Genomic DNA, 13,478 nt, shown 5'->3' on the forward strand with positions numbered 1-13,478 from the left:
ATACAATTTTATTCTACACTTTTCCTTTTAGATTTACCAAAATCATATAATACTGTATGATGTAAAACTTAAACACTATCAATTTGCATGCAATCAGGCAGGCACTACTAGTTGAAGGTAAATCTAAAGAAAATTGAACAAGAAAATTGTAAAAAATGTAGTCAATTGTACCCTCCTTGCACCCCTATCCCAGGGGGATGCGTTCTATATTGCTTCTGACTGTTTTGACTGGACTGGTTTCATGCTGTGCGAAGGAGCTCCCTGTGGCAGGGTTGTCTCTTTACTCACATTGCCCTCTTTGCACCTAAACATTGCTTAGACCGGACATTGGACTGAGTATCCTCATCCCCACTGGCGCTTTCCTTTGTCCTCCTGTGCTCTTTAATGGACCGAGCACTCTTCATGCAGTATGTCCCTAGCCTTCCTATTTAGCTTGCCTAGTGTGACTAGATATGGCTTGAATTCTTTCGATTTGTGATTTATGGCTTTTTATTTTATTTATATGCCATGTAAGCTGCACCAAGTTTTACTGTTCTAGGTCTCTCTAGTAAGGTTACATTATATAGATCTCAGGTGCCTGTCATGGTTGTTCCAGAGAGCAGTAGCTCTGATTGAAATGTTCACTATAAGATTTAACCTCCTAGATATGAACTTTAACTCGTAGCACCTGTGTTTTTCTCATCTGCATTGACACGAGCCTTGTCTCAAACCTGCCTCTCCTTAGATTTGGCACAGTGTAATTTTTGCTGAAGCGCAAAGGCTAACTTAGAGGTGCAGAACATATAGACACACTTTAAGCAGGATCCTCTGTGGCTGTTTGCTGTCCCCCCTAATTATGTTGCCAGTTTACTGATCTACTGTATTTGTAGTCAGAGTCTTCACCTGGAAATGCGATAACCCTAACATTCAAGACCTGAGGTGTGCCTTGGCTTAGTTCAGGGGTGGCCAACCCGCGGCTCCCGAGCCGCATGCGGCTCTTTGCCCGGTTTCATGCGGCTCTTGCGTTCGGACTGTTTCATTCGGCTCTTGCGGTCGGACTGTTTCAATGCGGCTCTTGCGTTCGTACTGGGCCGATGGTTCAGTGGGCTGGTTTACAGTGACAGGCAGCCCGAGTCTAGGCACTCCTGTGCTTATGAGAGTATAAGCGAGGACCTGCTCCGCTCCTCCCACACATCAACAGCCAATCATCAGGTAGTGTCCCCAGCCCGCCACATTTGAATACATAAGTGCTGGAGTGAGGCTGAAGGGGGGCAGAGGAAGGAGAAACACGCTGTATCTGAAGCCGATGAGATACAAGAAGGTAGGACCACAAGTGTGCAGGTTACTGATCTGTCCTCCCTTCTCCCTCTGTCTTGCTCTGTACTTTTTTTTTTTTTTTTTTTTTAAATAACTGTTTTACCTGCACACTGATAAGATCTGCTCAGCACATTCTCTGTCTGTTGATAGTGTGACACACGGCTGGCTGTTAACCATTTCAGCTTCTTTTCACTTATTTATCCAGAGCTCTGTGTGTGCTGCATGCTTTCTGTGATGTTTTTTGGAAGAATTTACTGCTAGTTCAGGCTAGAAGACCCATTAACTGTTTATTGTTATCCTGACCAGTTCACTGTTTGTAAGACAATTTGTATTTTGGAAATTAGATGAGCTGCTGTCTTCTGTCACATGGATGTACTTTCAAACGAAGATTACTGACTTGATGAAAATGACTGGCCTGTGGTCTTTGTAGTGTTAAAACAGTGTGTGACATTTACAATAAATCCAGCTGAGCAAAAGTATGTGTGTATGAGGAAGGGATGGGGTGATGTTCATGTGTGCCCATGCGTATGATGTGGCTCTTTGCGGTAACTTGGTAAAAAATGTGGCTCTTGGTCTTCGTCTGGTTGGCCACCCCTGGCTTAGTTGGTCAGTATGCCTAAAAGAGGGAAAAAAGAGACACAAAGTAGGTGTGATGTAAAAGCTTTAATGAAGGGCTGGCAACAACCATCAGTCCAGAAAATAGTGAATGCCCGGATGACTACAGAAAAGGGGTCTACGTAATTAGCTGCTAAAACAGGAGGATCTCCAGCGCCCCATGTACTTGATTATATGAGAAGGGACCCCTGTTTGGGACCTACGAAAGTTGCCTTTGCTCCTGACGAACATCCAGAAAAGGGTTCTGGATTTGAGCCTAATTTGCCGATGGGGCATACACATATCGGAATATACGATGAAAAGCTCCCGTCTGACTTTTTCTGTTGGACATTCCACTCGTGTGTACACGACATTACTCTTAACTCTCTAACTAAAAAATAAATTTCTTGAAATTGCAAGCGTTAAGTCTAATGGTCCCCTCCGGGCTGGCTCATAAATTTAAAATCAAACTTTCCGTTTAAATTGGCAGCCAGGAAACTCAAGTACCTTGGAATTTTTCTCACTCAGACCCTAACAACTACATTTCAGGAAAATTTTCCCCAGCTGCTTTCAGTAAAGCAGTAAAGATCATCTGAATTGGTGCTCTGAATTGTCCTCTCACACTTGGTTCAGCAAGAACAGCATTTTAAAAATTATTGTGCAACCTTTTGTAGACCCTCCTAGTAGTCATCCTCCCAACCTTTTACGCCAAAAGAGAATTCATGTAGTTTCTCTGGGCAGACTGCCCCCCAGAATAAAAATGGATACCGTTGTTTGTCCAGACAATCTGGGGGCTGGATTTCCTTGATCCGCTATGGCACTACCAAGCTACAGTTTTGGCCAGATTGCTGGACTGGCTGAACAATGTAAAAATCTTTGGTTGGGTGACTCTAGAACAGGTCATGTCCCCCATTCCTCTGAGAGCGCCCTCTTGGTTAAGGGGTTCTTCTCCAGCATCTGTGAGAGACCACCCTAGTCTGGGTACTACACACAAAATCATCCTCAAGGATGGCCCCAAAACAGTTGACTCAGCACTAAACTCCTCTATATCCCCTCCTCTATGTGATAGGAAATGCATATTTTCATCTGGAGTTCCATGATGTCAAGTTCCATCCCTTTTGCTTGCAGACAAATCCAGGCTACAACTACTTTGAGCTAATGGTAGCTGGAAATCCCCAAAAACATGTGTTTGTACCCTGATCCAAGATCTCATGGGGGTCTTTTTCTTGGTCAAGACCCAGCTGCCAGCTTATTGCATCTTAGCTCGCTATCCAAGTATAAATATCGCCATTCTTTGGTGAGACATATCCATAATGTGGCTAGGGCTTGTATCCTGGCTCAATAGATATCAACCTCACATCCCACGTCCCAGTCAGTGGATTTTGTCTGTAAACAATATTCACATTGAAGAGCTCACTTCTCTGAAGAAACAAGAAACCTGCTTATACAAGATGTGGTGTTACTGAAACTAAGTCACCTTTTCCGATAAGTACAAACGACTCAATGAGTCTACCCCAGCATAGGCAGAGATGTACTAGATCAGAGAAGGGTCTCCTCCTCTCAATTCTCCTCCCACCCCCTTCTTTTTATCTCTCGCTCTCTCTCTCTCTCCCTCTCTCTCTCTCACACCCTTTTTCTCATTTTTTTTTTTTTTTTTCCTTTCTTCCTTATTACTTTTTTCTACTTCTTCAGGAAAACAATATTTTTTTTTGGGAAGATGCATGAGTTCTCCTTTGACTAGCGAATTTCAACCCCTCAAAGTTGTTTCGGTAGTCCTTTTAATTGAGGCCCTGCTCTAGATAAATTTTTACCAAACTAGATTGTGATACTTTGACTATTTAGCTCTACTCCTTACATTGTTAGTCTTTCCCTGCAATGCTTTTTAATATTGATGCATCAGGGTCAACATTGATGGTAGAATGATTGAATTTTGTTAAACTTCTTCATATTGATGCTATAAATAAATAATCATTTTTTTTTTTTTTAAATAGATGAAGTGAATCGGGAGGAATACTATTTATTTATTTTATGATCAAGTCTCCATTTATCCTTTGATGATTGGTTTATAGAGCATCCTGCAATAGCAAGCTGGGAGTAATCATTTTAGCGTTGCCTCAACAGTCTAGGTTCTTGTTTGCTGGAGGCTGTTTGTGATAAAGAAAAATGTAGTAGTGTACATTTGTTTAAGATAACACTGGAATTTGCATTTCCACAGCCAATGCTTATATTTCTTGTAATGCGTGTAATATTTTTATTTTCTATGATTGCCATCTCCATTTAATGGCCATAATCAGAAAATTTAAAGCATTATGTCCTGTAACTAGAATGGCTGATTATTAGCAAATCAATTTTTTATAAACTCCATAGAGTTGTAGAAATGAAGGGATGAATGTCACACATTTGTGCAGGCTCATGATATACTCACTCTTCTACTCTTTGTGCAGGCTGGACACATTCTCCCCATATTTTCTATAATCTATTTATTTCCTGTGATCGTTTGCGCCATCTAGTGGCCAAAATGCAGTATAGTTTTCCGAAGTACTTCAATGAGAAAATATATAGCGTTTTGGCAACAAGATGGCGCTGACGAACATAGCAATTAATCTATTACAGAAAATATGGGGACAATCTGTCCAACCTGCACAAATATTTGAAACATTCATTCATCAAATGTTTTATAAATAGACCCACAAGTGTATATAGCATATTCCAGATGTAATCTGCTTGGTATTGTTCTCTTCTGTTGATTTCGACAGTGGTAACCCAGGGAGCTTGAAGGTCAGACGTCACTTCAGCAATGATAAAACATTGTAGGATAACAACGGATTGAAAAAAAAAATGGTCAAAGCTGGCATATAAACAGCTTTTTGTGTTTCTACACTGTAGAAAATAAATTGTGTGTGATGCAAAGCTTGGAGGGTGAAGGACTAGTTAGTGTGCTCTAAAAAAAAAAATACATTGGAGAGAAGTCATCGGCTGTTACCATGTGAGCGTAATTCACTTATAAATAAAATAGCTGTCTGTTAGCAATGATCCTATCTTTCATGTGTCACTTGGATATTTCAGCCTTTCTTGCATTGATTTCTACTCCCTAAGGTCCTGGTCTTTATTCTACAACAACATCTCCAAGACAGGATGGGATTTATTACTCTGGATCTAATCTCACGATTTCTTTTCCCTCTTTTTTTTGTAAATTTTCTGTAGGAAGATACAGTTAAAAATGTGCTTCTTTCAGCAGCACTCTTTTCTTAGGCCATTTGCCTGCCCATGGCACACTTTATTTTGGGACAGTTTCCATCAAAGAAGACAGGCTGTAGATAAAATGGTCTCCTAGCATGTTGGGATCGCTGCTTTTCAAGACCAACACCACCAAAATCAGTTTAGTGGAAGGGGTTGGGGTTTGGTCATCCAATGCCACTCATCTTTGTCCCCTTGTTCCACCAGTTTAAAGCCCTTCTGTGTAACAGTGGGCTACAGCGCCCTCTGCCTTTGGAAAAACTAAACTTCAGTCTTGCACAGTTATGAAGGCTCTTCTTCTGTACTAAAATTGCTAACTCAGATTTCAAAGTCCACTGTAAGCTTCTCACAGTGTGCATTAGAAGCTGCAGCAAGTCAGACAGAGCCTGCCTGTAGGATGTCCAGTATCAGCTAGACCTTTCCACCCTAGCCTTCTTGTCCCTGACCCACACTTTTCATTCATTAGATTTCAGTTTTTTTTCAACATGGAGGCTCAGCATTAAACATGGGCAGTACCCAGGGTGGTCTTGGTTCAAATGTAGCCTACCTAGGAGTGACAACTCTTCCAGAATGACATCTACCCATCATAGCATTTTATTAATTCCTCTGAAGAGATGGCCCACTGCTTTCTTAAGGGCTGGCAGCTTTTGAGAGCAATACTGAGGCAGGGTGCTGTGATGTTTTCTGGAATCTATGTACTGGAACTGACGCTCCCTCCCACCAGCTATGATCTGCCTGCATTGCATAAAGAAATACAAAGACCCAGTGTTGACATCACTGGGTTTGAAAAAAGGTTTGTAAGGTTTTATATAGGAATGGCATTAGCATGTTGATGAACAACATCATCACTTCTCTGCTTTCTGGCTAAGCTCAAATGTAGTATCTGTTCTTATTGGTGTCCAGTAGAGGTGGTTTGCCATCATTCTGGCCTTTTGGCTGGGATGACTGGCTGTATGGTATCCATGCTGGTATGTTTGGGATCCCGGAGAATCTTTGTTGGAAGAAACCCAGACTTGGCGTGCACCAAGAAGGGTGTGGGTTGGCAGTACTTCTCTAGTCTGGGGGATTCCAAGGGGCCCAATGCCTCTTGATTTGAGCAGTGTTACTTGGTCTGGCCAGGGACTGGAAAGGCAGAGAGCCTGCAATGTTAAGGGCTTCCTGGGAGTGGCATCTTGGGTATGAGACCCCATGATGAGAAAGGGCACTTGACACAACACCAATGCTTTTTTTATGCCTCATGGTCTAGGCCTTTTTGTTAAAACTGGGGCAATTTTTGTTATTTGTCTCCACAAGTTTGTCACTTAATTTTTTTGTGTGTGACCTTTTCACTCAGGACTGTAGGCTGTGGGTCTTCAGGCCTACCCTGAGGTCTAAAGGGAGTATGTGTGGACATCAGGTTCCTTCCTTCCCTACCAGTACTCAATGGTTGGCTTCCGCTGATCACAAAGAGCGGGCTCCACCATGCCTTTTGACTAGGTGGACCGAAGTGTGCCTTGCCTCCCTCAGGATGTCAGAAACCATGAATCAGACTGAGACAGAAGTACAATTAAATCAGACTTGTTTATTAAATAAAAATAAAAAGGTAAATAGAAAAAACGTAGTCAAAGCATAGCCAGAGTCCAGTAACCGGAGAGAGTAGTCAGCCAGGCCAGAGTTCAATAACCAGATCGGGTAATCAGCCAGGCCAGAAGTCAGGGATCCAAATAGAGGAACAGCAAGCTGGATAAGGAGACAGAAGGGATGTCAGCAATCCAGTCTTTAAACAGAACCGCAAGAGATGGTTTCTTGTGATGTGACCAAGGCGAAGGCAGAGGTGAAGTGAGCTGGACAGCTTTAAGTAGGCAGGTCAGATGAGCATGATCAGGAGCAGCTGGTAACTGTGGCGAGAGATGAGAGCTGGCAATTAGCTGACAGCTGAGCAGCCAGCCCAGAGAAGGAAGGGCTAAGCCAGCCTGACACAGGAGTCTTGTGCCCTGTGGGGTGGGGCAATTAAGGATCCTTCCTCTTCAGAAGGGGACCATGTGACACATTCTAGTGCACTTTTGTTTTTTGTGTGTTCACGTGCACTTTTTTGGTTTACTTTCCGGATGCACTGTAAGCGATTCAGATCATCAAATACATTTTAACCACTTAAGCCCCAGACCATTTGGCTGACCAAAGACGAGAGCACTTTTTGCAATTCTGCACTGCGTCACTTTAACTGACAATTGCGCGGTCCTGCGACGTGTTTCCCAAACAAAATTTACATCCTTTTTTTCCCCATAAAAAAAATTATTTTGGTGGTATTTGATCACCTCTGTCTTTATTTTTTGCGCTATAAACAAAAAAAGAGCGTAAATTTTGAAAAAATGAAACGCATTATTTTTTACTTTTTGCTATAAATATCCCCAAAAAATATATTAAAAAAAAAAAAATTTTTTTTGCTTCAGTTTATGCCGATATGTGTTCTACATATTTTTGGTTAAAAAAAAAAAAATTGCAATAAGCGTTGATTGGTTTGCCCAAAAGGCATAGCGTCTACAAAATAGGGAATAGTTTTATGGATTTTTATTAATATTTTTTTTTTTTACTAGTAATGGCAGCGATCAGCAATTTTTATCATGACTGACATTATGGCGGATAGATCGGACACTTTTGGCGCTATTTTGGGACCATCCACATTTATACAGCGATCGGAGCAATTAAAAATGCATTGATTACTGTGTAAATGTGACTGTCAGAGAAGGGGTTAACCAGGAGGGGGCGCTGCAGGGGTTAAGTGTGTCCTATGGATGTGTTCTAACTATAGGGGGGATGGGCTATATGTGTCACGACACTGATCACCGCTCCCGATCATAGGGAGCTGTGATCAGTGTCTTGTCACTAGGAAGAATGAGAAAATGCTTGTTTACATCAGCATTTCACCGTTCTTCCTCTCCGCAAGACGATTGCGGGTATCCCCACAGACAATTCAAGTACAGATTAGAACAGTCTCAAAAAAGGGGCTCCAGCGAACCACATTGAGAGCCATTATCCACAAGCTGGAAAGCCCCAAGGGATTCCTTTTATTTGTAGGGATTTTCCTCTCAATTCCTGCTTTGGCTATGGGACAGGAAGTGAAGGGAAATCTCCGCAATCGGACACAGATGACAGAAATAAACCTTACAGGTGTTATAACCTTCCCTTACCATTTGCACAATAGAATAAAATGTTTTGCCTATAGTTCTACATAGTTAATAGTCATATTTACTAACAATTACCTTTCACCTTTTAGATGTTGACCCAAAAGCTGATATCGTGTGGCCGTGTTCTGCTCCCATTAAATTCTCAGCAGTCAGTTCTTGTACCTCATACCTAGCCCTTGCACTTGAAGATGAAACACTTGCAGTATGGGACATGAAGTACTCTGGTAAGACTTATGCTTATGATTTTAAAGTAATTTGCAGCAACGTGGTTGCTTTAACCGATTTACTTGTAGACTAATATGGAAAATTCTTGTTTCCCAGGTTTTCCTTTGGCTGTTGTTGCCCTCCCAGAGGGACGGCATATAGGTAGTCTTTATTACTTAGAACACGATGCTTGCAGTAAAGAACCTCCAGCTGCCACTAGAGCCCAGATCTTGGTGTGGTGTACTGATAAATCTCTATACCTCGTCACTGCAGCAGGGGGTAGGGAACATGGTATGGTTCTTCTTCGAGAAAGGTGAGCCCTCTGCATGATCTACATCTTTTTCCAGTTGTCCATCAGATCTTCACAGCCTTTGCCACATATGAACTGCCATCACTTGCAATCCAGGTTGGGGTCTTTTGCAGGATCCACATACAATTGACCCTTTTCATGCTGACCTCCTGTCTTTAGTTCTCTTTAGTCACTGATCTAAAACAAGTATAGATGATTTTGTCTTTTTCTTTTCATACATCAGGGGACACAGAGCCATAGTAGTTACTATGTGGGTTATAGGCCACCTTCAGGTGATAGACACTGCCACGCCCTAAGACAAGAAATGCACTCCCTATATAGCCCCTCCCACTACTGGGAGTACCTCAGTTTTTCCGCTAGTGTCTAAGGTGTTGGTCACGAGTAAAGATGTGCTGTGCTGAGCTCCACTGGAGCAATCCTTGCTGGGGCTAGCCATGCTGACCGGATCCATTCAAAGTGTCCTTTTTTGGGCCAAATTGAATGGTACCCAGGCCTCGTATCTGAAGAAACAAGGTTTTGCCTGTGAATGCTTCTCTTTTTAGAGAGCTGCACCCCGGAATCCAGTACTTTTTGGTAGTGAGACCATAAAGTTTCACTGGAAGGGTGCTGTTGCAGGTCCAGGATTGTGGGTTTCCTCTAGGATCCCCTGCTCCTGAAAGTTTAATGGAGCCCGCCGTGAAGGGTGAAGATTGGGACTGTTGGTTTACTACAGAAAACCCTGCGGCGGAAAGGTAAGTGGAGTTTTCTAAGAAATTTTGTGAATTTTCTCATGAATATCTCCTTTAAGAAAAATAATCTTTTCATGCCTATGTGTCACCACTGGGGGCTGTATTGAGCCCTCGCCGCCTCATGCTGGAAACAGCGCTGTGTCAGGAGCCAAATAGCTCCTCTGGTCAAAGCAGAAGATCCTCCGGTAAGAAAAAGGGGGAATTTGTCTCCCCGCCTGTTGCCCCCCCCCCCTATGTTGGGATTCCCCCCGTCAGGGGGGGGGGGAAGTGGCCGATCCATTTTGTAAGGATAAAAATAAAAATTGCATTTTTTCAGGTTTGGTGACACAGGCATTTCCTTTTGACACATTGTTACTGCTTCAGGCTGGGCATTAATAGCAGCAATATTTTGCTGGACTATAGCATAGCAGTGTATGCATTCCTTCTTGTAGTGGAAGGGGGACAAGGGACTCCGCAAAGGGTTCTAAGGGATTGATTGTTTTACAGCAACCTAAATCCATGTGCAAGAAAATGTCATCCTCTGAGAGTGATGTGGCCGGTCAGAGTGAGCTGTCAGGGGAGACTGGTGTTACAGCAGCGCTGGACACTTCAATCCCTATATATATCACACAGGAGGTTTTTTTCTTCTACCATTTCTAGTTTGGAACAGAAGATTGATGCTATGATCACTTTCCATAGTGGATCCAAGCGTAGAAGATCCCCATCCAGTGCTCAGGACCCTCATCCTGAGGTACAAGGGCTGGAGGATCAGGAAGTTCTTCCCAAAGATCAGGAAGACACTGATATCTCCTCTTCCGAGGATCCTAATATAGAAGGTGTAGTCTCACAAGACAGTTTGTTGGTACACTACCTTACTAAATTAGTTCGCTCAACCTTTTTGCTGCCTTTAGCACAGTCTATTGATGAGCCCACCTCTGGTTTGGGATCACTAAAGCCTCCCCCATCTGGGGATGCTTTTCCTATCCATTCATTGCTAAAAAAGCGGATGTATTCTGAATGGGAACACCTGGATAAGCAATTTTTTCCTCCAAAATAGTTTTCTACACTTTATCCTATGGAGGAGGAATTCTATTAGAAATGGGGGGGCTCCAGCAATCGATGCTGCAATCTCCTCGGTAAATAAAAAATCTCACTTGTCCAGTAGACAATGCACCAATGTTAAAGGATCCAACAGATAAAAAGTTAGAATTTATTTTTAAGAACAACATTTATCTGGCAAGTTCAGTAGTGCAGCCGGTTCTTGCGGCAATTGGAGTGTCTCACTCCATAAAGGACCAGTTTGTAGAGATACTTAAGATTATTCCTGATCAGCAGGCCTGGCTGTGCATGAAATTGTTAGGAAAGATGGTGGCCTCTTTCGAGGCCGGCCCTTATGCGCAGTTTCATTCAAGGCTGCTCCAAAACACCATTCTGTCGGCCTGGAACAAGAAGGTCCAGGCTTTGGACTTTCCAATGCACTTATCCCCCGAGGTGCGTCACAGCCTCAAGTGGTGGTTGACATCCAGCAACCTCCAAAAGGGGAAATCCTTTCTACCAGTATCCTGGAAAGTGGTAACAATGGATGCCAGCCTTCTAGGCTGGGGAGCAGTCCTGCAAGAAGCACCTGTCAAGGTGAAGTGGTCCAAGTCAGAAAGGACCTTGTCCATCAACATTCTAGAAATTCGGGCCCTAGAGTCCTGGACGCTCAGACTACGGAATTGTCCTCTCAGGATTCAATCCGACAATGCCACAGCTGTGGCCTACATCAATCACCAAGGGGATACAAGAAGTCGCGCAGCCCTAAAAGAGGCGAATCATGTTCTAGCTTTGTCAGAAAGAAACATTCTTTGCCTATCAGCGATTTTCATTCCTTGGATAGAAAAATGTCAGGGTGGACTATTTGAGTCGCCAACAATTGTTTCCGGGAGAATGGTCTGTTCACCCCGACATCTTTCTGGCAATATGTCAAAGATGGGGTGTTCCGGACGTGGATCTGTTCGCGTACAGATTCAACAACAAAGTCAGCAACTTTGTGTCAAGGACAAGGGATCTGCTAGTGTGCGGAACAGACGCCTTGGTCTTTCCATGGGATCAGTTTTCACTGATCTATGTGTTTCCTCCCGTTCCGCTGCTTCCGTGCCTTCTCCGCAGGGTCAAGCAGGAATGGAAAGAGGTGATTCTGGTGGCCCCAGCATGGCCCAGAAGGCCTTGGTTTGCTGAGATCATAAAGATGGCGGTAGGGGACCCTTGGACCTTGTCGCTGTGGCCAGACCTTCTCGCATAAGGTCTGGTATTCTATCCTACTTTACAAACACTAAATTTAACGGTTTGGCTAGTGAAACCCACATTCTAAAGGACCGTGGGTTATCTCCTTCAGTAGTGTGTACTTTGGATAATGCTAGAAAGCCGGCCTCCAGAGTAATTTACTATAGAGTCTGGAAGGCATATGTCTCCTGGTGTGGATTCAGGGGTTGGCACCCCAGGAAGTATGTCATAGGTAGGATCCTTGAATTCCTGCAAATGGAATTGGAAATGAAGCTGGCCTTGAGTACTATCAAGGGCCAGGTCTCGGCCTTATCAGTATTCTTTCAGCGGCCTCTTGCTGCTCACTCTCTGGTACGTAGTTTTATTCAGGGGGTAACATGGATTAATCCCCCATCAGGGCACCTCTAAATCCTTGGGATTTGAATTTAGTCTTACAGAAACAGCCTTTTGAGCCTATACAGGAAATTGCCTTGGTTCTTTTGATGAGAAAAAATATTTTTTGGTTGCCATATCCTCTGCCAGAAAGGTATCGGAATTGGCAGCTCTGTCTTGTAAAGAGCCATATTTGATCATGCATAAGGAAAAGGTGGTATTGTGGCCTCCTACTGAAGGTGGTAACAGGTTTTCATTTGAACCAGGATATTATTCTGCCTTCTTTTTTCCCAGAGCCTCGATCTAGGGAAGAGAAGGCACTACGTTCCCTTGATGTAGTGAGAGCGGTCAAGGTCTATTTAAAGGAAACTGCTCAGATTTGCAAAACAGATATTTTGTTTGTACTTTCAGAAGGTCCTAAAAGAGACCAGGCAGCATCAAAATCTACTATTTCCAAATGGATTCGTCAAGCTTATGGTCTAAAGAAGAAAATTCCTCCTTTTCATGTTAAAGCACACTCCACCAGGGCTGTTAGTGCCTCTTGGTTTTGGGCAGTGCATCACCAGGCCTCTATGGCTCAGATCTGCAAGGCCGAAACTTGGTCTTCAGTCCATACGTTTACCAGATTCTATCAAATCGATGTAAAAGGTCATGAGGATATTGCCTTTGGGCGTAGTGTACTGCAGGCTGTAGTATAAGTCCTCTAGCCTCTTAACGCCCTACCTTTTTTGTTGTGTCTCCCTCCCTTCAGTTGCGATGGCTATGGGACATCTCACATAGTAACTACTATGGCTCTGTGTCTCCTGATGTATGAAAAGAAAACAGAATTTTTAAAACAGCTTACCTGTAAAATCCTTTTCTTTGAAGTACATCAGGGGACAGAGGTCCCTCCCTTCTTTGGTATACACATATATTGCTTGGCTACAAAACTGAGATACCCCCAGTAGTAGGAGGGGCTATATAGGGAGTGCACTTCTTGTCTTAGGGCGTCCCAGTGTCCATCAACTGAAGGTGGCCTATAACCCACATAGTAACTACTATGGCTCTGTGTCCCCTGATGTACTTGAAAGAAAAGGATTTTACAGGTAAGCTGTTTTAAAAATCCTGTTTTTCCTGCATGCTTGTTCCTAGACAGTAACACAATATTGAAGAGGAAGATCAGCCCACTTATTTCTCAGTATACAGTAAGTTTCATTGACTGTGTTCACTAAAAAATGGTCTTTAAGGCCTCGTGCAAACAGGCACATTAGGGACATGCATTATAAAATTCTATCTGTTTACTGTGCCCCAGAACCCAGGTGTCTATAGACATGAATGGCTGTTTGCGGG

At 43.2% G+C, this 13,478-nt stretch overlaps 1 protein-coding gene and 1 pseudogene across 2 annotated transcripts in view; both read left to right on the forward strand.

Moving 5' to 3' along the window:
• Positions 1-13,478, forward strand: part of WDR93 (WD repeat domain 93) — a 173,244-nt gene that overhangs the window by 127,875 nt on the left and 31,891 nt on the right. For both annotated transcript variants that reach the window (XM_077473983.1, XM_077473984.1), the window contains exons 11-12: positions 8,381-8,515; positions 8,613-8,808. In XM_077473983.1, coding sequence (XP_077330109.1) covers positions 8,381-8,515; positions 8,613-8,808 — 331 coding nt within the window. The remainder of the gene's footprint in view (positions 1-8,380; positions 8,516-8,612; positions 8,809-13,478) is intronic.
• LOC143964676 (U2 spliceosomal RNA) lies at positions 5,972-6,061 on the forward strand (annotated as a pseudogene).

The sequence above is a fragment of the Lithobates pipiens genome, unplaced genomic scaffold (genome assembly GCF_037356315.1).
Source record: "Lithobates pipiens isolate NorthernLeopardFrog02 unplaced genomic scaffold, aLitPip1_a1.2 Scaffold_8, whole genome shotgun sequence".
Taxonomy (NCBI): domain Eukaryota; kingdom Metazoa; phylum Chordata; class Amphibia; order Anura; family Ranidae; genus Lithobates; species Lithobates pipiens.